The 26,748-nt window shown below is 38.7% G+C and overlaps 1 protein-coding gene and 1 long non-coding RNA gene across 3 annotated transcripts in view; one reads left to right on the top strand and one right to left on the bottom strand.

Annotated features, from left to right (window-relative positions):
- Positions 1-687: 687 nt before the first annotated feature.
- Positions 688-26,748, bottom strand: part of Alg5 (ALG5, dolichyl-phosphate beta-glucosyltransferase) — a 38,524-nt gene continuing 12,463 nt past the window's right edge. For both annotated transcript variants that reach the window (XM_005387674.2, XM_013515813.1), the window contains exons 6-10: positions 25,355-25,468; positions 17,234-17,293; positions 11,255-11,406; positions 2,907-2,992; positions 688-891 (exon numbers count right to left, since the gene is read on the bottom strand). In XM_005387674.2, coding sequence (XP_005387731.1) covers positions 776-891; positions 2,907-2,992; positions 11,255-11,406; positions 17,234-17,293; positions 25,355-25,468 — 528 coding nt within the window. In that variant the 3' untranslated portion in view covers positions 688-775. The remainder of the gene's footprint in view (positions 892-2,906; positions 2,993-11,254; positions 11,407-17,233; positions 17,294-25,354; positions 25,469-26,748) is intronic.
- Positions 13,427-24,080, top strand: LOC106148876. The gene is made up of 3 exons (XR_001234612.1): positions 13,427-14,293; positions 20,833-20,916; positions 22,541-24,080. It is a non-coding gene; the product is annotated as an uncharacterized LOC106148876 (long non-coding RNA).

Genomic DNA, 26,748 nt, shown 5'->3' with positions numbered 1-26,748 from the left:
CCCAGTGGCTAGGAAGACACAAGTGGGAAGGGCCAGGGCCTCAGTAACCCCTTGAAGGCACAGCCACAGGGACCTTACTTCCTTACAACACCCTCCTCACCCACTAGAGGCTCCACTACCTCCTACGGGGTCAAAAGCCGAGGACAAAACCTTTCAGCACATGGGCCATGAGTGGACATTTCAGATACACATGGTAACAGGTGTTACTAGTACTAGTTTGTGTCTCTATGATGTCAAAAACAATCCAATTCTGATATGCTGAGGTCCATTATTTTATTAGTTCTTATAGTATCCCAAAGAGGAGTCTCTATTAAGTGTATTAAGCAAATACATTAATTGAATATATTTACTAATATTAACATTTTTATCTTTAAGTAAAAAAACTCCAAATAACATGAACTCAAAAGGGAAGGGTTGCTAGAGGTAAGACAGTATAGTATATAAGTAAAATTACGAGGTAAGTCTGGATAAAACAAATGGATTGTTCTGTGACTAAAGCTGTATTTTTGCCTTTACCATAATTGCCTAGAGTTTTCATAGGTGAAATATGGGCTTTGGTGATATGAATAAATCTGTATATATTTAAACTTATACCACAGCTTTATTTGGTCCCAAAAGATATAAAGATTTTTTTTACTTATTATGTTAGTTGCTTTTTAAAAATTATCAAAAGGCAGACAAGGGCAATAGGTTTTTTCCAGCTTTATTTAAAATTTTAATTTCAAATGAAATGTTACACTGATGCAAAAGAATACAACTGCAGAAGGCGAACAACCTAATTCATTTTCCTAGTTTGCGCAAGTCTCCAGGCACCAGTTAAATACCGAAGTCGTATAAAAAGTAGGTCCTTGCCCATTTGTAACCAGCTCCAAAACGGAACTAATTTTGAACCTACAAGTAAAAAATTAAAATAAATGAACCTGAACTCAGCAGAAAATACATTAGTTTAAAACTATATTCTAGAAGTCAGCCTACATATCCTTCTGAGTGCTAGCACTTTAATTTCATTTATATCTTGACAAAATTAAAAAATTAAATATTTCAAAGACAAAGTGAATCATTTCCCAAAAAAATAAAAACAAAACATCTGGAAGGATAAAACTTGGGAGCATCTAAAGTGTGAAAATTTCAGAGGGCCCTACTATAGGGGACGAGGGACTGTGATGGTTAGGTTCTAGAAATACCTCACGTAACTACTCACTGTATCCTACTTAATAAAAGGCAAACACAATTATTTCTACATATGATTCAATTGTAATAGTGAAAAATAAAGCCTATGATCAGATCTAAACAGTTCACCCAGGGCTTTTTGTCTCAGGCTACACAGGAAAACCAGTCTAATCCAATGTCTGATACCACAGTAGATTCTTATGAGCATTACTTGTTCTATTCCTGCAAATAAATGAACATCCATCGAGACGGAAGTTTAAAATTTCATTACCATTGCTATACTTTATCCTCAAAGAAAAGCTTTTTGATTGCTCTAAATATACATATCTTTCTTCTGAAAACACTACCACCAGAACACTTTATAGGTATTAGTGTTATACAATATTATTAATCAAGAGACAAATATTATTTTCATCCTAGAAATGAGAAGATACCTGTAATTCACATTATGATGCACCGTCTCTGTAACACAAATAAGCATCAGCATGACCTTCTTTTTTACTTTTTCCCACTTCACCTCCTACAGACCTTATATTTAGCATAGATCAGCACGGTGAACCTTTTGGAGCTTTCACTAATGAATAGCTGGCTGCGGCACATATGTCACAGGTTCCCCACCACTGGCATGGATCAACAAAGACGCATCCACACATTGATGCTGACCAATTTCACCCGCTTCGCAATCCTGACTCCAGGCTAGCGGTGGTGGAGATCAGTAAAGTTTTCATACACTCAGTTTGATTCAGCGAAACACCAAGAGGTTTGAATCCTGGATCAGATAGTTTGCATGCTCTCAGACCTGCTTCTTAATCTTTTTGCCCTGAATATCTGAGATTACAGAGCAAAAATGGCTTACTGTAACACCTCTCAAAATGAGAGGGCCATATACTCATGGAAGAGGCAGACTTTGAAAGAGTAGCCAGTTGTTTAAGTTACTGTTCCCATGCCATGAAATAATTTAGATTCATTCTAAGGTACGCAAAAGAGAAGATTAGAATATATTTTAAATCTACACAGCCAAAGCTGCTTACTCTTTGCTGAAAAGGAATTATAAAGGTTTGTGGTAGACTTCAAATTATAGATATTCTTTACTTTGTCTTTTTTGGATATATGTACAGATAACAGTTTTAAAAAATAGTTCTCACCAGACATGGTGGTGCAGGCTTATAAAACCCACATTCTGGGAGGCTAAGGCAGAAGGACCACAAATTCAAGCCTAGACTGGACAATTCAGTGACTTTGTGAGACCATTTCAAAAGGGCTAGTGACACAGTTCAGTGTGAAGACCCTGAGTTTTCACAATACCACAAAGGGGAAAAAGAAAGGTTCATAATGGACTATGCACGGCTGGAGTGAAACACTCATAATCTTTCTATGTATTTAACTTTGCACGGTGGGGTGTAGGTACTCGATTAATATCCACTGAGCGATAGATAACATGACATTAAAACATGGTGATATAAAGACTAAGGTTTCCCTGAAAAGGCACCAATCTTACTTCTCCTTCAGATCACCATGACCTTGTCTATAATATTTCACTGAAGTTTCTTGGCCAGGGTAGGAGACTTACTGAAGCTCCCAAGCAAAAATAGAGAAAACAGTATTTTTCCTCCCTGAAAAAACAGAGGAACAAGGCAGATAAAGGGGCTCAGTGGACAACACCCGCCAGGGTACTGGCCCCTGTGTCCAGGCCGCTGAGAAGGTCCTGACGCAAGGAACGGAGAGGATATACTTGCCTTCGATTTCAGTCCAGTTCACAGCAATTTCTGCTATTGGAATTTTAAAGTACTGTGCTATGTACAGCAGTTCTACATCAAATGCCCTGAAATAGAAAATATATTGATATTTATTTTTAAAAACCAAATAGAGCATAGTTAAATATCTAGCTTGGCAGGTTTTTAAAAAGCTTACAAGGCAGATGTCAAGCTTGTACCATAAAACAGAAGATTAGAGTCACAGAAGGTCAAGTAACTGAACACTGAGTGATTGAGAAGCTTCGAGGCAAAAGAGAGGTCTAACATGCCACTGCCCAATATTTAAAGAGATGCCGTGCCCCTGCCACAGCTCAGAGTGAAGACAGCCTCGTGAAGGTTAGGAGAAAATGTAACCTTAAAAGTTTACAAGATGAACTGTTTTTTTTAATCCCAACCTTAACTAGCTCAAGATACACAACTGATAGCATTTTCAATCAACTTGTAGCCAATAAAGTAGAACTCTGCAGAACTCTAGATGAGAATGTCCTTGACTTTTAAAAGTTGCTTGGTTATTTTCTCCTATCATCAAAGGATCAAGGCTTCCAAGAAAGTACCCTGGGATCTTGTCCTTTCCTGTTCCCTTCCCCGTCTTGGGCTGAGCAGTACCGGCAGCTTTAAAAAAGTGAAAAGCTGCTTAGTCTGGAACACTACTCTGGGCGTGAGGAGATACCACACATAAGAGTTTGGTATACTGTCTTGGTACTCATAAACTGTTACAGCCACTTCAGTCTGGATCCCTCATTCAGCCCTTTGCTTGCAGTCAAATTTGTTTTCCCTCAAGGTTTTGATTCGGAGGTTTTCCTGTAATCTATGTACAAAATTCCTCTAAACCACTTGCTACCTTTCACGGGAAGAGAGGAGCCACTGATCCTCACGTACTCTTCATGCTCCTTAATGGTCTCCGAAGTCCCTAACTGCTTCGCTTACCACCCTTCTGTCACAGCGCCCTCCTGCCTGCCTGTGTAGGTTGCGTGGAGCACAGTTTAAGGTTTCAGGGCTTGCTTTTAAAACACGACCACAGACAAGAAAAACCCGAAACCCACTTGCACTTGACTTCTCAGATGTCAGACAGCATGATTTGTAAATTTTGTTTTGGCCCCAGTACTATCACCACCCATTATGCTACTACTTTAAGTTTCTAAGTAGTTGGATAATTGAATATAAAAACTTTTTAAGAAGTATTTTTCCTTATCCTAGTAAAATACTCAGTGAAGATGATAAAATCACTTCAGACGTGGGTTCTTGGTGATTATGAAAAGATTATATGAAACTTCTGTTATTGAGAATTGTGATGCTTACAAAAGAAAGAGCTTCAATATTGAGCCTGGTTACTTAACTCTTAATTTTCTAAAATATTAAGCCTGGTGTGGTCGTGCACAGTTGTAATCCCAGCACTTGGGAGTTTAAGAAAGGAGCATCAGAAGTCTGAGCCCAGGATGAGCAAGTTAGGGAGACTTTGTCTCAAAAATAAAGGCCTGGGGAGGCAGCTCAGTGCCACGGCCGTGCATCAATCCCTGATACCAGCAAATGGGGCGGGGATGCGCTAGTACTCAGAACTTCCCGGGTTCAGGCCCTACTACTGCTTAAAAAAGAGCTAGAGGACTGAGTGGGTTGTAATGACAGTCATTCAACTGAACTGGATAGTAAATATTTTCCTAAGGGCACCAGTATGTAGTCAATGACTTATCAAAAGTGTAAATTGCAGAATGATGAATGAAGAGTAGGGGAAATGGGCACTGATGAGTTGGAATCACTTTATATTAATAAAGAAACACAAACCACCCCAGATAGAGTTTTTATTATACCTTTCTCTTTCTAAGCAATTTAGAATACATGAAGATATTAATTACAAAAAAACTGCAGCTCATATCACCATATTATAAATGCCCAATCTATTACCAAAGCAAAAACTTTAACTAAAATATTGTGTACCTCTGGACCAAGTCCACGCTACTAGAAGCAGCATAAAGGTTACTCTTCAGCTAAGACACCTTCAGTTGTTTTAGTAGACATGGGGTGGGCAGAGCTACCTTTCGTAGCTCAGTTTCTGGTATAGCTGTTGTCTCACAGATACGGTCTGGAGGACAAAGGGCATCTGAGACCCCATTAATCACAACAGATACAGACATACACCCACTCTTGATTCCTTCCTGAAATGCGATGAAATTAAAGCAACAAAATGGAAGAAATATATAAGATCTAAGAGGGGAGGTGATGACAGTAACAAGAGAAAGCCTGGCCAGGTGTGGTGGCACATCCTGTAATCCCAGGACTAAGGAGGCTGAGGCAGGAGGATGACCACGAGTTTGGGGCTAGCCTGGGATACACAGTAGGGACCCTGTCAGAAAGAGTGTGTGAGAGAGAGAGAGACAGAGAGACAGAGAGAGAGAGAGACAGAGAGAGAGAGAGAGAGAGAGAGAGAGAGAGAGAAAGGGAAAAAAGAGAGAAAGAGAGAGGGAGAGAGAGGAAGAGAGAGACAGAGAGAGAGAGACAGACAGATACAGTCTGGAAGTTGTAAAATAGCTGGACCACTTAGTGGTATCTACAAGTAGTGGCCAACAGCCGTGGAGACGCCTAGAAGCAGTGGAGGTTGCACCCAGCCTTTAGCTAGACAGGTACTCTACCACTGAGCTACCACTCTAGCCCTCGTCTTTCCTGATTTAAAGTACAGCAACATAATTTTAAATAAAAGTCACTGACAAACTATTACGGAGGTGAAGGACATACTGCTAAGCATATGATACATGCATATCTTGTGATTCTCCTTCATAGGCACAAAATAAACCAACTGAACCCTAAAGAAAAACGTGAGTTTAAAAGGAAGTGAGGTCAACACTATCTCAGTCAAGTCCTAGTAAATAATTGAAAAATCGTGCTGGATGTGGTGATGCACACCGATGATCCCAGCTCCTGAAAGGCTGAGGCAGGAGAACTGTAAGTTCAAGGCTGGTCTGGGTAACTTGGGGAGACCCTGGCTCAAAAATTTAAAAAGGGATGGGATATAGCTCAGTGGCATAGCAAGCACAAGGTCCTACGCTTCATGTCTATTACTGCAAAACAGCAACAAAAACAAAACCCAGTGCTTTTTAATTTCACACGAACTTATGTACACACACACACACACACACACACACACACACACACACACAGTGCAGTCCAGTACATTGAAATGTGGCAAATCTGAAATGAGACGTATTAGAAGTTCAAAGATGCAGTAAAACTAGTTCATGTTTTTTCACAATGAGATGATAATATTTTGGATATACTGTGTTAAAGTACATTATTAAAATAAATTTCATCTGCTTTTTACTTTACCTTTTTAATGCAACAATGAAAAAACTTAAAACATACATATAGCTGGAATCTGTATGTGCCTCATAGATTTCCACTGGACAGTGCTGCCCTAGCACAATCCTGACAGGGAAACTTCATGGCTTTTAGGTAATAGACTCTAACCTTTCATGTTTCAGGCAAAACAAAAAGACTCCTGGCCAGGTGTGGTGGTGTACATCTGTAATGCCAGCACTCTGGGAGGCTGAGGCAGGAAGACTCAAATTTGAGACCAGCTAGGCAACTTAATGAAAATTTGTTTCAAAATAAAAAAATAAAAAAGGGTTAGGAATATAGCTCAGCACAAAGGCACTGAGTTCAATTCCAGTACTGGGAAAAAATAAAAACAAAAATAAAACAAAAGAAATCCTTAAAAAATTAGAAACAGCATCCCCCATTTCTAAATCCTTCCCTTCAAGCTACAAAGACTAGAGTTCCTGGGACCCCCCGCTGTACCTAACAGAGGACTGACAAATATCTAACACAGAAGCGTTTACGTCTAGACCTGCTGCTTCTTTCTTTCCTCCACTGTTTATAAATAACGTTAAAGAGAAAGATTTTATTGTGTATAAGTAACAGAGAAGACCATATATATTTAAGGTATAAAATGCAATGTTTTGAGAAACATGTATGTTGTGAAAGGATTACTATAATCAAGCTAATTAACATATCTATCACCGTACATACTTATAGCAATTTTTAATTTCCTCTGCTTAGGCACATTTTAAACAGTACAAGTAAAAAATACTCTCTAACAAAAAGAAAAATATGCTCAGCATCTCTCTCAAAATGTACCCCCATATCTGCAAAATAATTTTAATCTGGAACTACAGTTTCTTTAAAAAAGCTATAGGACATTTTTCTAGGGAGACAACTTATCTTTGTAAACAGATGCTTGAAAGAGGTGGACCCTGGGATAACGAGGCAGGTATCACGTGGGAAAGGACTCACGCAGCACTCATGACCACTTCACAATACCGAGCACCTGTCCTGTGCCAGGCGCTCTGTCTAACACTGCAGGGGTCCCCTACCACTGGGAACTCACTGCACAGCAGGAGGTCAGCGATGTGTGAGCCAGCGAAGCTGAGTCTCTTACAGCCATTCCCCATCGCCTGCAGTACCGCCTGGGCTCTGCCTTCTGTCAGGTTCGTAGAGGCCTAAGGGTCTCATAGGAGCATAAACCCCACATGTAAAATGCACATACAGGAAATCTAGGTTTCGAGCTCCTTATGAGAACCTAATTAATGTTTGATGATCTGAAGTGGAGCTGAGGTAGTGATGCTAGTACTGGACGTGACTGCAAATATAGATTAACAGCAGAGAGGTTTGACTGCACAGAGATTACCATAAATCAGTTGCTTGCAGACCCATTAAAACCGAGATCAGTGAGAGGCAAGGGACAATCAGGCGCCATCTGGTGGCAGGCTTTGGAGTGGCCAGTGGGTTGATACACTCCAGTTGTACCGCAGGCTGAGAGAATCTGACATACATGGCCTGCTGATTATTTTATTTACCAGTGCAAGGCTTAACGCTTTCCTGCAGCGCACGGTTGTCTCAGTCGCAGTTCTGATCAGCCCACAAGCTAACCCTAGGCCGAAATGAGTAAAAAACAAACATCACTGGAGAGCTTCTATGAAAAGGAGGAAGACGATGAGACAGCAGAAGACTCAAAGACTGCCAGCAAAAATGGGCTGCACTTAACAAAAAATACCAACAGGTGTACATAAATTATGGTTTCATTGCAATAGGTGATTCACATTCTCCACGCCTGTTTTGTATATGTGGCGACCGGCTATCCAACACAGGCATGAAACCTGCAAAACTTCTTTATCATGTGGAGACCAAGCAGCTATACTAAAAGACAAAGCTTTGGAATTTTTCAAAAGAAAAAATTCTAAACACAAACCAAAGAAGCACTTGCTAAAGGCCGCCACTTCAACAAAAGTGTCTGCACTGACAGAATCACTCTTAGTGACTGACTGCACTGTTAAACTTAAGAAGTCCTTTAATACTGGTGGCGAATTGATCCTGCCTGCTGCTAAGGACATTTGTCATGAACGCTTGGGAGAGGTTTCAGTTCACAGGGTGGCCCATGTTCCTCTTCTGGTTCCCACCATACATAGACAAACTGATGAACTAGGAAAAGATACTGAGGCACAATTATTAGAGAGGGTTAATGAAAGCTAGAAAGTCTGTGCCAGTGGGATGAAGGATTGGTGCCAACAGGCTGAGGGATCTGCACTGGAGCCAGGAAAGGATGCTGAAAGGACGGACCAGAGCTCCCCCCAAAAGCACCACAGCCACCCACCATTATTATTATTATTATTATTTTTTTTGGTTTTTTTTTTCCAGTACCGGGAACCGAACTCACGACCTTGCGCTTGCCAGGCAGGTGCTTTGCCGCTGAGCTAAATCCCCAGCCCCCGCCACCCACCATTATTAGACAGGGTTAATGAGCCACTGGGGTATGCAATCGAGGCTGACAAGTTCACAGTGTTGACAAGGCAACAATGCTATGGTGCGTGCCATGTATTTTTTAGGAAGACATGCATAAGAATATGTTATGTGCACTTTTGTTGCCAACCAACACCACAGCTGCAGAACTATTCAAGTCTTTGAGTAATTACGTATCACAAAAACGAAATTGGTCATTCTGTGTCAGTAAATGCATAGACAAAGTGGCTGCCATGACTGAATGGCTTTCTGATTACAATGCTTGGGTCAAAGAGATCACTTTTGAACGTGTCTATGCAGTGCCATCTGTAAAGTGTCATGAAAAAGGTCAACTGAACTTAATGTTTTGCAGGACGTGGTTAAAATTATCAATCACATTACAGTATACAACCTCACCTCACATCTGTCTGCTAGTTTTGTGAGAACACACAGAGCACATATCTCTCTAATACACAGAAGGAAGAGGGCTTTCTAAAGGTAGATCACTGGCCAGAGTTTTTTAGCTCTGACAGCTGCTCAGATTTCTTTAAAGAAAAACAAAACCAGTCATGACTCGCAGCATATTTCAGTAACAGAATGGGTCACAAAATTTGCTTACTCCTGTGATATATTCAACCTGCGTGATGTACTGAACCTGTCACTTCAGGGGAAAACAACAACTGTCCAAGTCAGCAGACACAGGGGCTGCTCTCAAAGCTAGACTGAAATGATGGGACTGACAAATAAACACTGGGATTCTTGACATGTTTCAAACATCTGCAAATATTTCTAAAAGAGACTGAGCCAGAGTTTTTGTTCTCCCAGTGCATGATCACCTATCTCAGCTTTCAAACACTGTTTCCCCCTCACAAAAGACTCCTGACCTGGGAAGGAATGGATCCACCGTCCACTTGTGAATTAGCCAGGTGAACTGACTTTCTTCATGCTAGAAGAGGATGAACTGCTAAGACTGCCTTGAAATTATTTTTGAAACAAATTAAAACCTCCAAACATTGTGGATTACAGTGAAGGCAGAATATCCTGAGATTGCCACAAAAACACAGAAAAACCTGTTTCCGTTTCCAATGTCCTGTCTGTGAAACAGGGTTTTCTGCAGTGATAGACTTCTGCAAAGTGAGCTTATGTAGTAGATGGGATGTGAGCGACACAGTGTGCATGCTGCTGTCTCCTGTCACCCCCAGATGGGGCTCCTCTCAAAACACTCCCAACCCCACCCATGGAAGAATGTCTTCCACAACACTGGCTCCTGGTGCTAAAACAGTGGGGACTGCTGGGATACAGAAGTCAGCAAAAATCAGATAGGATTCTTGCTCTTGTAAAAATCACACTTCAACAGAGAGGAAGACACACTGGAGCACCAATCAGAAAGAACCACAGGTGGGACAGGTGAAACAAAGTACGCTGCCCCCTACAGTGTGGCACCGGGACACCTGGGCCAGTCTGGATAATGAGGCCGACTGCCCGAAGGAAGGCCTACAGCAAAGTGCAGGAGAGAGGAGTCTGCCTGGAGACAGGAGTGAGGTCAGACTAGGCAGCGCCGCTAAAGGCTGTGGGAAGCCACTGAAGGGTTTTAAGCATCAGAGGTGCACGTGACCAATCTGAAGTTCTGAGAAGGTCCCTTGGCCCGCGGCCTGACAGTCCAGGCCTTAGGATGATGGCGGTGGAGATGGAGACACATGAAGAGATCAACAGACTCTGGTCAGGGACTGGACACAGGGAGGGCTTGTGGGGAACGTTGGGGCCCACGTCAAGGTTCCTAGCTTCCGTATGACAGTGCTACTCACTAAATGCAGGTTGACAGCTGAGGAGAGGTCAAGGACAGGCAGACGCGTAGGGACAGTGTACTTCAGGAGAGGGCTCAGAAGTACCAAACGCCTCCAATGGGTTGGGTATGGCAAGTATTTAACAGGACCTAAAGGAGATGGGACTACATCCTTCTTACACTGGGATATGAGAACATAAACATCAGTGAAGAAAGACCACTTCCTTCAGAGGCTGGTCATGGAAGGAGAGCAACAGGGCAGGAGTCGGAAGGGCAGGCGCAGGGGCAGGGTCAATGGAGAGGGCTGGGGAAGATGTGCCAGAGAGGAGAAGGGTGGATACACAAGAGAGGAAAGAAATGAACAGGATTAGAGGGTTTTAAGAAGGCAGAAGATTAAGAGGAGGCTGGAGAACTGCTCTTAGGAAAAGGACCGTATATCTTGTAAAAGGAGGGAAAGAAGGGAAAGGGACTTTCTCCTGCTTAAAACGCTGCTAATTCTTCAAAGGGTAAAAAAGGAAGCTCGAGGAAGCAGGGTGTTTTTGGGCCTCTCAGTTGACACTGCATACAAGTAAGATGAATATACAATATAAGATAACATGTATATGTTGGGCTTGAGTATTCGCAAAATAAGATTTGACCTAGTAGAGTATAAAGTTTACAAGTACAATATTTTGTGCTTTGTTCCAATCTGGAAGTTCACTGTGAAAATCTAACGCTGTTTCTTACTATCTGAAATAACTGCTAGGTAACAAAATATGCCGGACACGTCCAGTTAGAGACCTACCATCTTTCAATGTGCAGAGATGAAAACGTCCGTGAAGCTGCTTCTCTGGTTAATAATTTGAACCCACACTGTGTGTCCCTGATTCCTTTCACACAAAGGAACCACACCAGAAAGTGGAACCCGTACATGAGGAGAGTACGGAAGTAAGAACGCTGCAAATAAAGACAAGATATAAATGAATTTTCCATTGATCTGTAACAGACACTGCACACACTGGCTGTAGACAACTGCATGTTAGTATTTCACTGACTGGACACTTGTCACACATAGTACAGACACCATCGTTCCAATAGCTTCACAGGCACAGCATACGACAGGAATGGGGAGGATGCCCACCGCCACAGCACTGCACAGCTACGGGAGAACAGTTTCTGATTTCCTGGAGGCTGAGTCAGACAAGACTAAGCATGGGGCCCTGGGAGGCTAGGGCTAGGGCCCAGCAGGCAAAATAGGTGTGTGGCTGTCACGAGCAAGGAAAACACCTCGTTCACCTACAGATTTTATGCTTCTTTGATCCACATATTTTCAGTTTCAAAAAAGTGCAAGTAGGGCCTGGTGGTGTATGCCTGTATTCTCAGAACTCTGGCAGGCTGACACTGGAGAACCTCAAGTTCAAGCCCAGTCTGGGCAACTTATCAAGACACTGTCTCAAAAGGAAAAAAAAGAAGAACATGGGTTGGTCAATGTAGCTCAGTGTGAAGGTCCCGGGTTCAATCCCTAGTACCACACACACACACACACACACACACACACACGCACACATATACACACATACGTAAGATTAAAAAATGAAAAGGAGACATTTCCAGAATGTACTGGCAAAACAAAACGCTAAGATCTGAACCTGCAATTCAACACTTCGCAGACAGAAGATATACAGTAAAATATCACCAATGCTACTGGCTAGAAAGGGGTTAAAAAAAAGCAGTTTCTCTAACTAGGTATCCCAGCTATCTAATTAAACATATTGTAAAGGCTGACTTCTTCAATAATGTGGATATTAAACCTCAGTTTTTAGTACCACTGAAGATTCAGTATTTTTCCTAGTGATTACTATTGGCAGTAATGGGAAATAAAACTCTGCTATTCATTAAACACTGCAAACTTTAAAAGGTAAGAATAGATTAATAACGACTACATTCAAGATTTTCATTATTTAAGATCTTAGAATCTTTCAAAATGTTCTACAGTTAAGGTAATGGACTCACAGAATGATGAATTTCTTATATTCATAAGCAATGTACTAAGAGTCTATGGAAAACATTCAATATCTCAGTATAAGAGTCTATTTCTCCTTCTGCTTTTCATAACTGTAACCGGAAAGCACCCTGCTTCCTCAAGCTTCCTTTTTACCCTTTGAAGAATTAGCGTTTTAAGCAGGAGAAAGCCCCTTTCCCTTCTTTCCCTCATTTTACAAGATATACGGTCCTTCTCCTAAGAGCAGTTCTCCAGCCTCCTCGTAATCTTCTGCCTTCTTAAAACCCTAATCCTGTTCATTTCTTTCCTCTCTTGTGTATCCACCCTTTTCCTCTCTGGAAATTTAATTCATTATTATAATTACGAAATATGGCTTCATTCACAAGGCTTCTTCTACCATCATCCAAAAGAACGATAACAGATGAGGAGAAAAAGCACCACACTAATCAGACCTGTGTGAATGAGTCGGGGCTCCACTGATTAGCAGGGTGACCTTGAGCAAATAACTTCAAGCCTCAGTTTCCTCCTTCCTAAAGCAGGAGGATGCCTGCCTCACACAGTCATTGTAAGGACAAAACAACATTATGCTAAAGCCTTCAGCCAGTTTGGCACAGAGGTAACAGGAGCCCAGTAATGGTTTTATAAAGGAAGAAAGCTTCAGGGCTTACTTTACTCTCCTGCCACAATTTTACTAGTGCAATAGGACAGGAAGGGGAGGAAGAGGAAATACTTATCTATGAGATATATAAAGTCAACTTTAAAAACTGATCTAGCGTTTCTCACTTATCACCTAGAATCATTAATTATGTTTTGATGGAAATATGTCTTACCTCTCTAAGCAGATAGGGCAGAAACCTCATCTTAAATTATTTTGGGGATTTCACAACAGCTTGCTCAGTGCCTTCCATATTAAATACTTCCAATAAATACTGGTTGATTGATTAAACCTCCAAAAGAGCATTTATGCTTAGGAAAGGAACAAATAGAAATCAAAAGATAGAAAAATAAAAATTAAAGGTAGAAAAGCAATATCTCTGAACTATTCTCCCTGAATAATTTTTAATGTGATTCGAGTAAGGTTACTCATTAGCAAATGAAAATATTATTAACTGCTTTTGCTTGGATTCTAAGAGACTTTTGTTTTAGGATAATACCTATTTATTAAAAAGATGTATGGAGTTCACAGGAAGACCTTATTTAATTCCCACCACATGCAAGAAGCATAACAAGGTACATCACAAACAAGAAGCTCTTGCTTTAGTTTTTAAAACTTGGCAAAATAGTTTTAAATTTGAAAGATATCTAAAATATATCATAGGAAAAAAAATATATCATAGGATAAACTTACTTAAAAACTAGAGATAACAAAAACTGCTCATAGATTCTACTTTTGAATACTTTAAAATGGTAAGTTCACAGAGCTGGGGTTGCAGGTCAATGGGAGAGAACCTGCCTAGCATGTACAAAGCCCTCAGTTCAGTCCCTAGTGCCGTAATTTAAAACAAAAACAATCAAGAATATCTGGACCAGTTATTGTCATATGAAATATATGGGAGCTACAGTGCTGTATCACGTCTGTCTTCTGTGAGAACAAAACAGAGGCAGATTAATAGAGGATATGTAAAAATATTTAGGAAAGATGTGTGAATTCTATACTGAACTTGTCATTTTATCCTGCAACCTTCATTAACTGTTTTATAATTTTCTCACTGCCCACAGGCTGACTGCTACGCAAGGGGTACGCTATCTATGGCACATTAAGAGAAATGGGAGGCTGTGCCGCAGCTTCCTGGACTTGTGGCAGACGCCTGCTCTGCCTTGGATACAACCTTCTAAAGACAGGTACAGTTCCATAATAATCTAGATTTGGACAAGAGGCCTACTGGGCAGCAGCTGTAAAGAGTACCTACAGTGGACAACCATTGCTCTGTGGTGAGTGGATCAGGCCATCATTTCTTTCTATAGGTCAGCAGTTCTCTCAAGGACCAAAAGCCCTAACTCAATCACTACTTTCAGACAAGGACTGGGTGGATGGAGATCCTGGTATGGGTTTCTCAGTATCAGGCTATAAACAGTTGGAGGCAGAAGAAGGTTTAGACAATCATCTCATTTAAATGTCATTTCTAGGAAAAAATTCAGAGTTTTCAACTCATGGAAGTTCACAGTGAAAAAAATTTATTCATTAAAAAAACCAAAGCACATGGTTCATTTCTACTGTCACCAATCATAAATACAGAAGCTAACTCCCGCGCAGATTACGGCACTGGTTCTCTTGCTCATCTCTTGCTGCCTACTGCCACGAACTGTCTGTTTTCCTTCACTACATAGGCTGTCCCTCTTCTCCTCCACCACTGAGTTTTTTAAAAGGGAAAAATTTATTCACAAAACCCTTGTATTAATATTGGGCTATTTTTATTAATTTTGTTTGCTGAAACAAATTTCTGTCATTTTTACACAGATAATCACACTATATTTACAAGCTCACACTCTGTGTTCATACAACCTAATACTTTAGTTAATAGCCCATATCATAATACAGTCTCCATTATCATTCACTTTACTAGCTGCGTATTTCCTATTGGAGATACAACAGTATTTCCTGTTGGTGGAATCTAGTACTTTATAGTTGCTAGTACTTTATATATAATATGATTAATGTATTTGATATATATATTTCTTTTTTTTGTTTTTGACTTTTTGAGACAGGGTCTTCCTATGCAGTTCAGGCTGGCCTTAAGTTCACTTTGTAGCCCAGGCTGGTCTCAAACTTGTCACAATCCTCCTGCCTCAGCCTCCCGAGTGCTGGGATTACAGGTGTGCATCACCACATTTAGATATGGGATAATTCAACTTTGAGTTTAAATATTTTGTTCCTCTTAGAAAAACACTTTGCCTTAAGATTTTAAGGTATCCCTTTTTTAAACCCATCCCAGCTCTTTTCTTTATCCTCTGCATTAAATTGATGAAGTTGGTCTAGATAATTTCTAAACTCTTCCCATTTTAAATTTCTGGGAGTATAATATTCTCTACAGTTAATGGACTAAGCTTTGCAAATACCAATGAGAGTTAATAAGGTATACAGAATACTGGAATACAGGTCCAAATGTCATAATTTATTTCTAAAAAAGGAGAGTCTAGGTTTTCACACTTAAGCATAATCTGTAAAAGGGTTCAACTCTGCCCTCAGTATTATCTTGAAAAAAATTACAATTTCCTCATAGCATACTTCAGAATCATTGAGGGGTTGAGGTTGAACCTTCTATTCCAAGGGTTCTCAAAGTCTCATGTGCATACAGGTGATTTGAGAAACTTCAAAATGTAGACTCCTTGCTGGGTGTGCTGACACATGCACTTGGGAAGCTGAGGCAGGAGGATTGCTCCAAGTTCAATGCCAGCCTGGGCTACATAGTGAGTTCAAACTCAATCTACACTACACAGTGAGACCCTGTCCCCCCACAAAAAAAATAAAAGCAAAACCAAAAACAAACAAGGGGAAAAGGGGTAGACTCCTGGTCCCATCTCTACATTCTGATTTAATGTGACTAGATTGGTCTTGAAAGATGCATTTAAAAATCCTTCCCAGTTAATTTTAGTCATACATTGAATAATACTGCATTAGTCTCTAATCTACCTGATCATTCTATTAGATGAACTGTTTTTCTGGGCTGGGGAATGTAACTCAGTGGGAGAGTGCTTGCCTAGCATGTTCAAGGCCTGAGTTTAATCTTCAGTACTGCTAAAAAACAAAAAGCATAAAATAGAAACAACTAAAAAATAAAGAACTTTGCATAGATCAATTCTTTTATATTTTTCAAATTCTTTAATATTTTTTCAAATTACTAGCTTTTCTAGTCTCATCTACAAAGTGAAGAACATTAACATCTTCTGTGATAGATTTATAATCTTTCTAAAAAGAACATTCACAAATTTGACAAATCTTAAGGCAAAGTGTTTTCCTAAGAGAAACAAAATATTTAAACTCAAAGTTTAAGTATCCCATATCTAAAAAGTTTGGAGCCAGAAGTATTTCAGAGTTTGGATTTTTTTTTCCTTCAGATTTTAGAATATCTGCATATACATAAAGAGATATTTTGAGGGGCTGGGGATTTAGCTCAGCGGCAAAAGCGCCTGCCTGGCAAGCGCAAGGTCGTGAGTTCAGTTCCCAGTTCCGGAGAAAAACCAAAAACAAACAAACAAAAAAAAAGAGATATTTTGAGAAATGGGACCTACGTCTAAACATGAAATTCATTTGTTTCATGTATGCCTTATGGGTACAGACTGAAGGAAATTTTATATAGCATTTTTAAATAATTTTGTGCAGAAAACAGTTTTATACTGTGGAGTTTTCTACTGATGGCATTAGGCTGGCACTCACAATTTTGTACTTTGTATTTTTGGATTAGGAATGTTTGACCTGTACAGCACTTAAGGGTACCAAGATGAAAAATCTAAAAGCAAGCTAACTGGTTCAAAAATTATCGTTTAGAAAAGCTTGCCTTATAACTACATGGCAAACTTTAATCTTATAACTTTGTGTCTTTAATGAAAAAAAAAAAAAAAGAACCATGTATAGTCTAAGCCAAAGTGAAATCTACATCCTTCCTGTATATCCTTTAAAAAAAGAAAGAACTCTGAAATGTGCTAATCTTTCATAAACCTCAAGAATGTTTACATGAGTTTTAAGGGAACCTCTTATTAAGAGATTAAACATAAGAGCTTATTTCTTATAAAAAAGGAGGGGGAAAAACCTGGTGACTCACGCCAGCTAGTAAAAAGTCTCACCTTAGCAATGGATTCTTTTTCCAAATGAGCTCGAGATCCACATGCAATAGCCATTTGATCCTGAAGACAAAGCAGTGAAATAGTTCTTCAGTATTTAAGTAGCATTTACAAATATATTTATTTCCAATGTTAAATGTCTTGCTTTTAGAAACATTTAAAAAATTGAAAATATTTTAAAGGTTTGTTGAATTCAGAATAGGCATAGCTTTGAGAAGCCTAATCATACTGGAGGGACACTGAATTTAACTTGAACAAGGCTAAATGTAAAAGGTAAGTGTTCTTTACAGTTCATATCTTTACACATTTGTTCTGATTAAGACACTCTATTACTATTATTACTGAGAAAAATTAGTAGTGTCAACAAAAAAGTGTTAAGTGTTAATCTCTAAATGGTATGCATCTTAGAAATCCAAAGCTAGCAACTAAAAAATACTACAAAAAATAAAAATTTAAAAAGATGAGTGGATACAAAATGAGTATGTGCATGATACTTTAGCATGTACAATCAGAAGAGACAATGAAGGAAAAAGACAGCATTGATAATATCACTGAAAAAGAATGATCTAGAAATCAACTTTATAAGAAATGTGGTAATATCTAAGAAACATGTAAAAGCTACAAGGCAGACAAAAGAATCCACAAACAGAAAGACATATCATAATTATGGATGAGAGGAGGTGATAACAGCATTCAAAAGTCAGTTTTCCTTAAGTTAAGCTGTGAATTTAAGGTTATACCAATAAAAATAACAAAATGATTTTTCATTGAACTAGACAAGCTGATTTTATGGTTACTAATGAGAAACAAGGAGAAAAAAGCCAGGAGATACACTCCCAATTACACTTGTACTAAGAGCACTGTGAATAAAACTCAGCAATTTCCACACTGTACCTGCACCTTGTCTATAGAAAACATTTATCAAAATCACATTTACATAACTTGACCCATCCACACCAACACTCTTCCCCATGGTGTGAGTACATGTGTATATGTAACAAGGCTTTCATGTGCAGTTAATATTTCAGTGTTAAATGCATGTTTATCCAGAAGGGTGGGCTACGAAGCTATGAAAGAATGAAGAAGTACTTTTTTGAAGCACAAGTATGCTCCAATTTTTAAAAGGAAACAAAGAAACACTGTATGTGCATACCATAGTTTGCCATTCCTAATACACACACACACACACACACACACACACACACACACACACGTTACTTCTTTACCTCTGACAATAACTGAGGTGGAACAGGTTTCATTATGTATCTTCTTATACTACTTACATTCTGAACAATTCACAGAAATAAAATTGGAAAATATTCCTGATAAAAGAAGGGGCAATTTTATAAATCTACATACAAATGACAAAACTTTAACCACTTAAGAGTTTAGCCCGAGCATCACTTGGGCAGCATTGGTTTATGTACTGACTATCCCAAGTGTCACTTGGTGACGTCATCTCAACCAGTCGATTCTTGTATTGAATAAATTTCATAAAATTGTGGTTTTTATATTTTCTTTTATATTATCTTATGAAAATTAATGAAAAAATATGCAGGTTTGGTCATCCTGTAATTAAATGACTGGACTGGTAAGTGGCTTTAATGAAAGTCATGATTTAGAAGCAGTCATCGTGTGACAACACCTTCTGCATTTGCTCTTCTCTCTGCATGTAAAAATAACACAGCTGAAATCTACTCATGAGCTCATGCTCTTTTTCACTTAAAAATTTTCCCATGTTCAAGTTCGTTGTTGTTTGAACTTTTTATTAAAAGAATTTTAAGACATACACAAAAATAGACACACACATAAAAGTTGAAAATAGGACAATGAAGATCCATAAACCAAGCTTCAAAAATTATCAACACACTCAGGCAGACTTGCTCAAGTAAAGTCCCTTACTACCATTCCAATCACCACTCTGGAATTATTTTCAAGCACATAGATGTCATGTACTATATATTTTATATGCAATATTCTTTGTATATAAATTTGTACATAAATCATAAAAAGGTCTGGGGATGTAGCTCTTAAAAATTTACTCCTCAAAACTTTACATGGCAAAACTAGCTTGTCAAGTGGATTACAGCTAAATTTGAAATCCAAGTAGAGCTATAAAGCTATGGAGCCAATCTACTGAATACATTTAAATTATAATATAAATCATATTTATAAGCGAAAATAAATATGAACATTTTTCTCCAAGAAGTTTTCATGTAAGAAATTAGAGCTTTCTTAAAAAAAAAAACCAAAAGGCAGGGATGAAAAATCCTATCGAATGTTGATAACTGTTGGAGTTGGCTGGTAGGTGCATAGAGGTTTATTATACTATTCATTTACTTTTAGACATGTTAAAAATTCATAGTGAAACATCAAAAGAAAAGCATGCTAATGTGTATCTATCTATACAAGATGGTTACATATACAAAATTTGTTTAACTTCTGAAGGCTTCCTTACTACTAGCTGTTCTATGATCTTTATGTTTTCACATCAGTCAATGCAAAACTTTAGGGCTGAGGGCATAGGCTCACTGGTAGAGGGGTTGCCTTACATGCTTGATGCCCTAGAGTCTATTCGCAGCACCACAAGCACCCCCCTCCATTATATTTTAACATATATCCAGAAAAAAATGTTTACACTGAAAAAGTACTGACAGTGGTTATGTCTGGGTGATAGAAGGTAGTTGGTTATTTTCCTCCTTGAGCTTGTTGCTATTCTTTCTACAGTTTCAGTTATGCTATTAAATAAAAATATTTTTTATAGAAATAAAGCAAAACAAAAATTCTATCATATACCTGGGTATCACATCCCTTTTCTTCTTACTGTCACATGGGCAGCATTTAAGAACTCAGTTGACTAGTTGACACCTGTTCACGTGTTCTCCTAAATCTGAGAGAAGACATACACGTTTGGCTTATTTTAGCCTCTATGAGAATTTGGCTCTGGGTGTCTTTTATGACTATATGTTTTTAGTGAAACACAGAGCTTTCCCCTTAGAAATGATACAGAGTAGTTAATTCACTTGTCTCACAAATATTTATTGAGCACCACCTCAGGCATCAGGGATGAAGCGGTAAGACCTCTCTCCTAGAGAAGCTGCCCTTCTGGGACAGAGAAGAGGGATTACTTCTGACAGTGACCACTCCCGTGCTGCTGCATCACTAGGGATGAGCGATTCCATGTGAGCCAGTTTTCTAAATAATACGACTACAGCTCAAAACCACAAATTTAGTCTTTTCAGATATGTCATTCTAAAATCTTATATACTTTATTATTTTCTTTTGATAATAACGGGGCTATTAAATTCCTCAAAATTTTTGTGGTTAGCAAAAATTAGTTTTTTTAAAAATTTACTTTTCTTTCCTTTTTTTTGTATTTTTAAAAATTGGTTATACCAGTGGGTTCCATTTGGGTAGATCTGCACAGGCACTCCACACACTGGTCATTTTCACCCTCATGCCGCACCCTCCCCCTTTCACATTTTAGGGGGTTCGATGTGTGTAATGTACTTGCCTCACACCCGCCCCCTCATTAACTGCCCTTACACCCGAGCCCCATGCCCTTCCTCTTGTCTAATAACAGCGTCCCTTCTATTTTTCAGGTGCTTTAGAGTCCGCATACTGGGGAGTGAGTTAAAGTTGTGAAGATCAAGGTTTCAATCTCCTAAAACAGAGGTGGCCTGCAGGTAAAACTCAACCCGCGGTCCAGTTTTGGATGGGAGACATGTGATTTGCAAAATCTAAAACGTTTGTCTCTGGCCCTGTATAGAACGTTTTGGTGTCCCTTGCTCTAGGAAATCACCCCTTCAGAATTAGCTTTGCAGGTATTAAACCACTACTGTGAAAGGCAGTTGCCACCCCGAGCCGCCTTTTCTAATGACTTGGGAACCACACCCTGTGATATGCTGACACAGTCATCTGGAAGTTCTGTTAGTCTTCCTCTATTGTTTGTTTATTTATTTTCAATACAGCAGCTGGGAATGAACCCAGCTTCTTTACACTGAGCCCAGCCCCCTTTTAAAATTTTGAGACAGGATTCATTACACTGCTAAATTGTGCATGTTGGGCTCAAACTTGCAAGCCTCCTGCCTCAGCCTCCCAGAATGCTGGAATTACAGGCTACCACACCTGTCTCTTTTTGTTTTTAAGCTGCCCTTTGACTTTTGCATTCTTCCTTGTTTGATTTTCCAAAGATCTCAGCAAAAATGCTTGCGTAGCCGCCTGGTCTATAAAACAAATGATTATAGAGTTAAGGGTCTCTTTTATATGCTTGGTCATCTACCCACATGCTGAGAAGGTGAAACAAATATATCAGCCTCTCACTTGCTCAGATGTTCTATTAAAACAAAAAAGAAAAGCAAAAACTATGATGTTCTTTTGAGGAACAACTACCCCTAGCATCCTGCTGCACCAAAACCAGTTGACTAAGGATTACCATACTCAAAACAAAGAGACATTCAGGGTTAGCAAGCAGGCACTCCAGGCTGAGCTGTGTGTGTGTATGCTTAGTAGTTATTTCCCATAGGTAATACAATTTTACATCACATCTCTTTCCTATACATGACCAGTAGACACTTGTGGGCTGAGAAGCTAAACTTGTTGGAACTCTGTCTAAACGAGAATTGAAGGCCTGTCACAACTTGAGGAATTACTCTGACTGTGAAGTACAGACCTTTTGTCATCTGTGTTTGCCTGTTCAGGGATTTTTGATTCTATTCATAATAGTTAAGCCATGAAATAAGTGACTATGGTTGACTCACTTTAGAAAAATTACTGTATAATCAAATATATTTTCATTAGAAGAGGTTGAATAATTGCTGTGTAGGAGGAAAGCTTTGTACATTAAAAAAATGGTGTCGATAAGTAATGCAAATTAAGCGTTTAGAACTAAAATATAAATACTCCCTACTTTATTTGTGTCACATAATGTTCTACCTAAATTATCTGCAGTTAGTTTTAAAACTTTAAAAGAACAGTTATCTTCAGAGAAGGAACCGTAGGCAACTTTTCTAAATGGGCCTTGTAATAATAATTAAATCAGAACATGTGACCTGATTACTCTGAGAGGAAATGCAAGTGAGAAGTAGTGGCACACTTCTCTTTGTTGCAACAAAAAATTAAATCTGCTCAGAGAAAAGAAAATAGCAGAAATCACTGAAAAATGTACTGGAGAAACTAACCCGTGAAAACGGCACAGTACCACACAAGACATGAAAGTTAACTACTGCCATCTAGTGAATCGGTTATATAATTGTAATGCTAGACGTTTGAGAAGACGTTCTTTCTTCATTTCTTTTTTCTCATTTTCAGAGCTATCTCACTACTTCCAGTCCCTGTTTTTGCAGGGCCTAGGGAATATACGCAAGGGTGCTTATCAGGCACGTGACTTTGTGAACTGAGAAGTGAATGGCAGTTACACTAACGATAGTGTCTGACTGTAGAAACTGACAGCAACATCCACGTTTATGAGCAAAACAAACAAAAGCCAAGCACAACCACCACCGTAAAGACAAGGGGACAAGGTTTAATGTTGACGTGTAAGAGAAAGTTGGCAACACAAATCAATAACGTACTGAAGCCTCATCAGAAAACTGCCAGGACAGAAAGAAAAATGCTATTTGAAAACTCAGAACAACTATTCCTAGCCTACCATACAGAAGACATGTAGAAAACTTAATTGAATCAAAATAATTCAAGTGCTGTGATACTCTTCTAAATAATCAGGCATACTGTATGTAGCGAGATTCTGTCTCAAAATAAAATTTTTAAAAGGGTTGGAGATTTATCGCAGTAGTAGAGCATTTACACAGCAGGTGTGAGGCCTAGCACCACAAGGGAACAAAGAAGTGGATTCACAAGATGAAGGCTTCATTTTGATATTTTTCCTGCTTTGTTTGGTTTATTCATTAACTTTCGCTAAACTGTTTTCTTTGCCTACTGCACAATGACAGAGTCAGTTGCTAAAAATTCTGCCCTGCTCCGCTACCTAGAGGGATAATCTGGGAGAGACAGTTATCAAGTCCCTGTGCATCCTTTGAGAACCACAGAACCAAATCCAGTAACTTTACCAATTAGATTTTGCTGTAGCCTATTAGGATAACTACAGGACAGGAGGTGGAGATACTTTCTAAAGTGAGACCAAACTGTAACACCAAGAGTACTCATGTCACATAGGGTTCACGGTAATTCTGTGGTGATAGAAATGCTATGCAGTGCGGCAGCCACTAGCCACACGTATTTGAAGTAGGCAATTAAAATTTTATTCAATTTAAGAAGCCGCAAGTAGCTATTGGCTGTTTGAACAGCACAGGTAAAAGGGATATTTTTATAGCTAGTTCTTTTAACAACTATCTTAGTTAATTCAATTAGTATTTAAGAAATCTACATCTGCTACAAATAAAGTGAAGTGGGAGTACATGATGGTGTGAGAAGAAACAGTATTTATTTTATTTTTGGTACTGAAAATTGAACCCAGGACCCTGAGCTTGCCTGGCGGGCACTCGTGCCACTGAGCTATATCCCTGGCCTAGAAAGTGTTTTAAAATCCACAAAAATTAAATAATTCAACATTTCTAGGAAGATAGGTTATTTTTGCATTATTATATTTGTTTTTTGATTTTTGTTTACTTTTTTCTGTTGTATGTTTTTTTGGTAATAATAAATAGGGATTATTTTAACAACTACCTATACTATTTGGTTCTAAACTAGATCTATTTCATTTGGACAGTTCTATTTATTGGTTTTCTTTTGGCCCTCAATTTGTTGCTTTAGTTCTGTAGAATGTATTTTGCTTATTGTGTTGCTGCAGGCTTATTTTTGTTTTTTGTTTTTGTGGTTTTTTTTTTGTTGTTGTTGTTTTTTTCTGGTACCAGGAATCAAACTCATGACCTTGCACTTACCAGGCAGGCGCTGTGCCGCTGAGCTAAATCCCCAGCCCCTTGCAGTCTTATTTTCATTATTATTTCTTCAGTCAGAACACATGTAATTCTGATTAATGTGGGCAGCTCTCCTACAGTGTAGATGAATTCTCCTTCATATATTTCTACCTTTTGTGACACCTGTTTTTTTCCTCTGCATTAATTTTTTCCCCCTTTACAGAACTGGGGATTGAACCAGGGAGTCCTGAGCTACACTACTAGCCCATTTTATTTTATTTTGAGACAGAGTCCTGCTAAATTGCCCGTGCTGGCCTGGAAGATGTAGTCCTCCTTCCTCAGTCCCATGAGTAGCTGGGATCGCAGGTATGTGCCAACATGTCAGGCTGAAGTAGAATTTTAAGGCCTGAGTATTATGTAGACACAAGGAGGCCTGTAGGGAGGGAAGGGACTATTTCTAGAGCCTTCTGTGCCTTTCATAGGCTACCATGGTTCCTCTGTGTTGTGAAATTTTGTCAAGTGTCCTTGAAAAAATTTCAAGGAGACATTCCACTCAGGAATGGATCTAACCATTTGGATCTGTGCTCCCAACTTGGCTTGGAGCCCTGACAATGGCAAAGTCTAGCAATTTTTCTTGCTTCTGCAAAGATCCTGGCTTTGTTTATGCTAAGTATGTGTACTGTTTCATCTACCATGGGTGCTTATTTATTCTTTCAGTTTTATTCTTTGTAGACTAGGAAGCATTCTATAAAAATCTCAGGATTTATTAAATTTACCTTCTCTATAAGGCATTTGAAAAGTGCAAATGACACCAGATTTTTCTTTTTTCAACTCTATGTTTTAAAATTGTGGCTTTAAGTTATACTTCTTAGTGATTTTGATTTTTCTTTGCTTCATCCAAAGCAAGATTCCTGGAAGTCTCAGTTATGCTTTTAAATAACAGCTGAGCTATGCTTTACATAAAAATAATTCACTAAATATGCACAATACATATGAAAACACTGGTAGAAGTTGGGCAATTAGAAATCATGAGAGAGAGATAGTCATAACATTAACTGTTAAGTCAATCTCAGAAAACTGCCGAGTGAATGTAACAAAATGATTAGTTTGGCTAGGCTGCAACATTTATATAGGAATCTCATACCAAAAAACCTGTTTTTTAAAATTACAGGTAAATTCTTTAAAAATTTTACCTCAGAACCTCCGTGTTCTGGACTGAATATCATTTACACAATACCCTTATACTTACAGGCCAAGGCTGTAGATCCTTTAGTCCCTTTTCTAATTTCTCAACATCTGGAAACTTTGTAGCTCCATCAGCATCTGCCATAAGGATCTTTTCTCCTCTTGAACTAAACACACCCTGTATTTAAAAATTACAAGTAAAAAAGGGTTCTTAAAATTATTAAATTCAACAACATTTCAGTTAGTTCTGGTCTAATTAAAACATCTACAGTTGAAATCTTTGGTATAGAATGGTAGGAGGCTGGAGTTCACTGATAAGATATTCCCAAATATATCTGTGGCCTGTCTCATTATTTAAAAAAATGTGTGAGGTCATACTAATATCATAGAAAATATCAAGATAATAAAATATGCTTGGATATTCTGTATCACTAAGAATAAAAAAAAGTATCATATGTGTGCGTCATGGTACTTAAAAGGGGTCAGAGGTAATTCAGAGTAATGATTAAGATAGACTGAACAAAAATAGTGAATTTGCTGTGAAATATATAATATGCTTACAGATCTTTAGTAGTCTTTAGTATGAGACCTAGAGTATTTTACATTGATTGTTTTGGTTTTTTTGACCAGGGTCTTGCTGTGTGTCGTTGAGGCTGGCCTTCAACTCATGGTGACCCTCCTGCCTCAGTCTCTTGAATGCTGAAACTACAGATATGCACCACCACGCCCAGCTTAAATTACCTGCTGAATACAGTAATGAAATGTCTTCCTAAATTTCACTTTGACAACACTTAACATATTAACATAATGTGACTGTAGGTAAGATACGTCTAAATATAGACAGAAATTTGATCATTTATTCTGACATAACAGGGCCCCTAATCAGTATCTGTGATGTCTTTTTAACACACCCATTAGAACATATGTAAGAAAGTAGAAATTAAAATTTTACCACATTTAATACCTAAACATAAGAGGTTTTAAAAACGAGAAAACATCAAATGTATAAAATCTGAAGTTATTAATTTAAAATGGGAAAAAATCCACAACAGAAACATCACTTCAGTGACGTGGAAGGGTGAGCAGTCACGCTGCTGCGCCTTCAGTCGCGTTTCTGCAAAGCTCCCTGTACTCCCAGATCATGCCCCATCTTCCTTGAAGAGCTTAAGAATTTACCACCTATGTGACGTCTGTGCTCCCAGACTGAGCATTAGAACACTACGTGCGAATTCTTTCACCACTCAACAGTGATATTCTCATGGGCAGGATGGGTTTCATAATAAAATACAATGTTGGCTCAATAAATAAGATGGAGAGAGTTAAAGCCCACCATGGTATTTCATCAATCCTATGGCCAGCATGCATCTTTCCACCACTGCCTGCTTGGAGTTGGATATAATGGTTAGCACTCCAGGAGTCACCTGTGTGCACGAGGAAGATGGAATGGGTGGGATGAAG

The sequence above is a fragment of the Chinchilla lanigera genome, unplaced genomic scaffold, assembly GCF_000276665.1.
Source record: "Chinchilla lanigera isolate Chin_1 unplaced genomic scaffold, ChiLan1.0 scaffold00030, whole genome shotgun sequence".
NCBI lineage: Eukaryota > Metazoa > Chordata > Mammalia > Rodentia > Chinchillidae > Chinchilla > Chinchilla lanigera.
The sequence above is the reverse complement of the archived record's forward strand: the minus strand, read 5'-3'. Positions and strand labels throughout refer to the sequence as shown.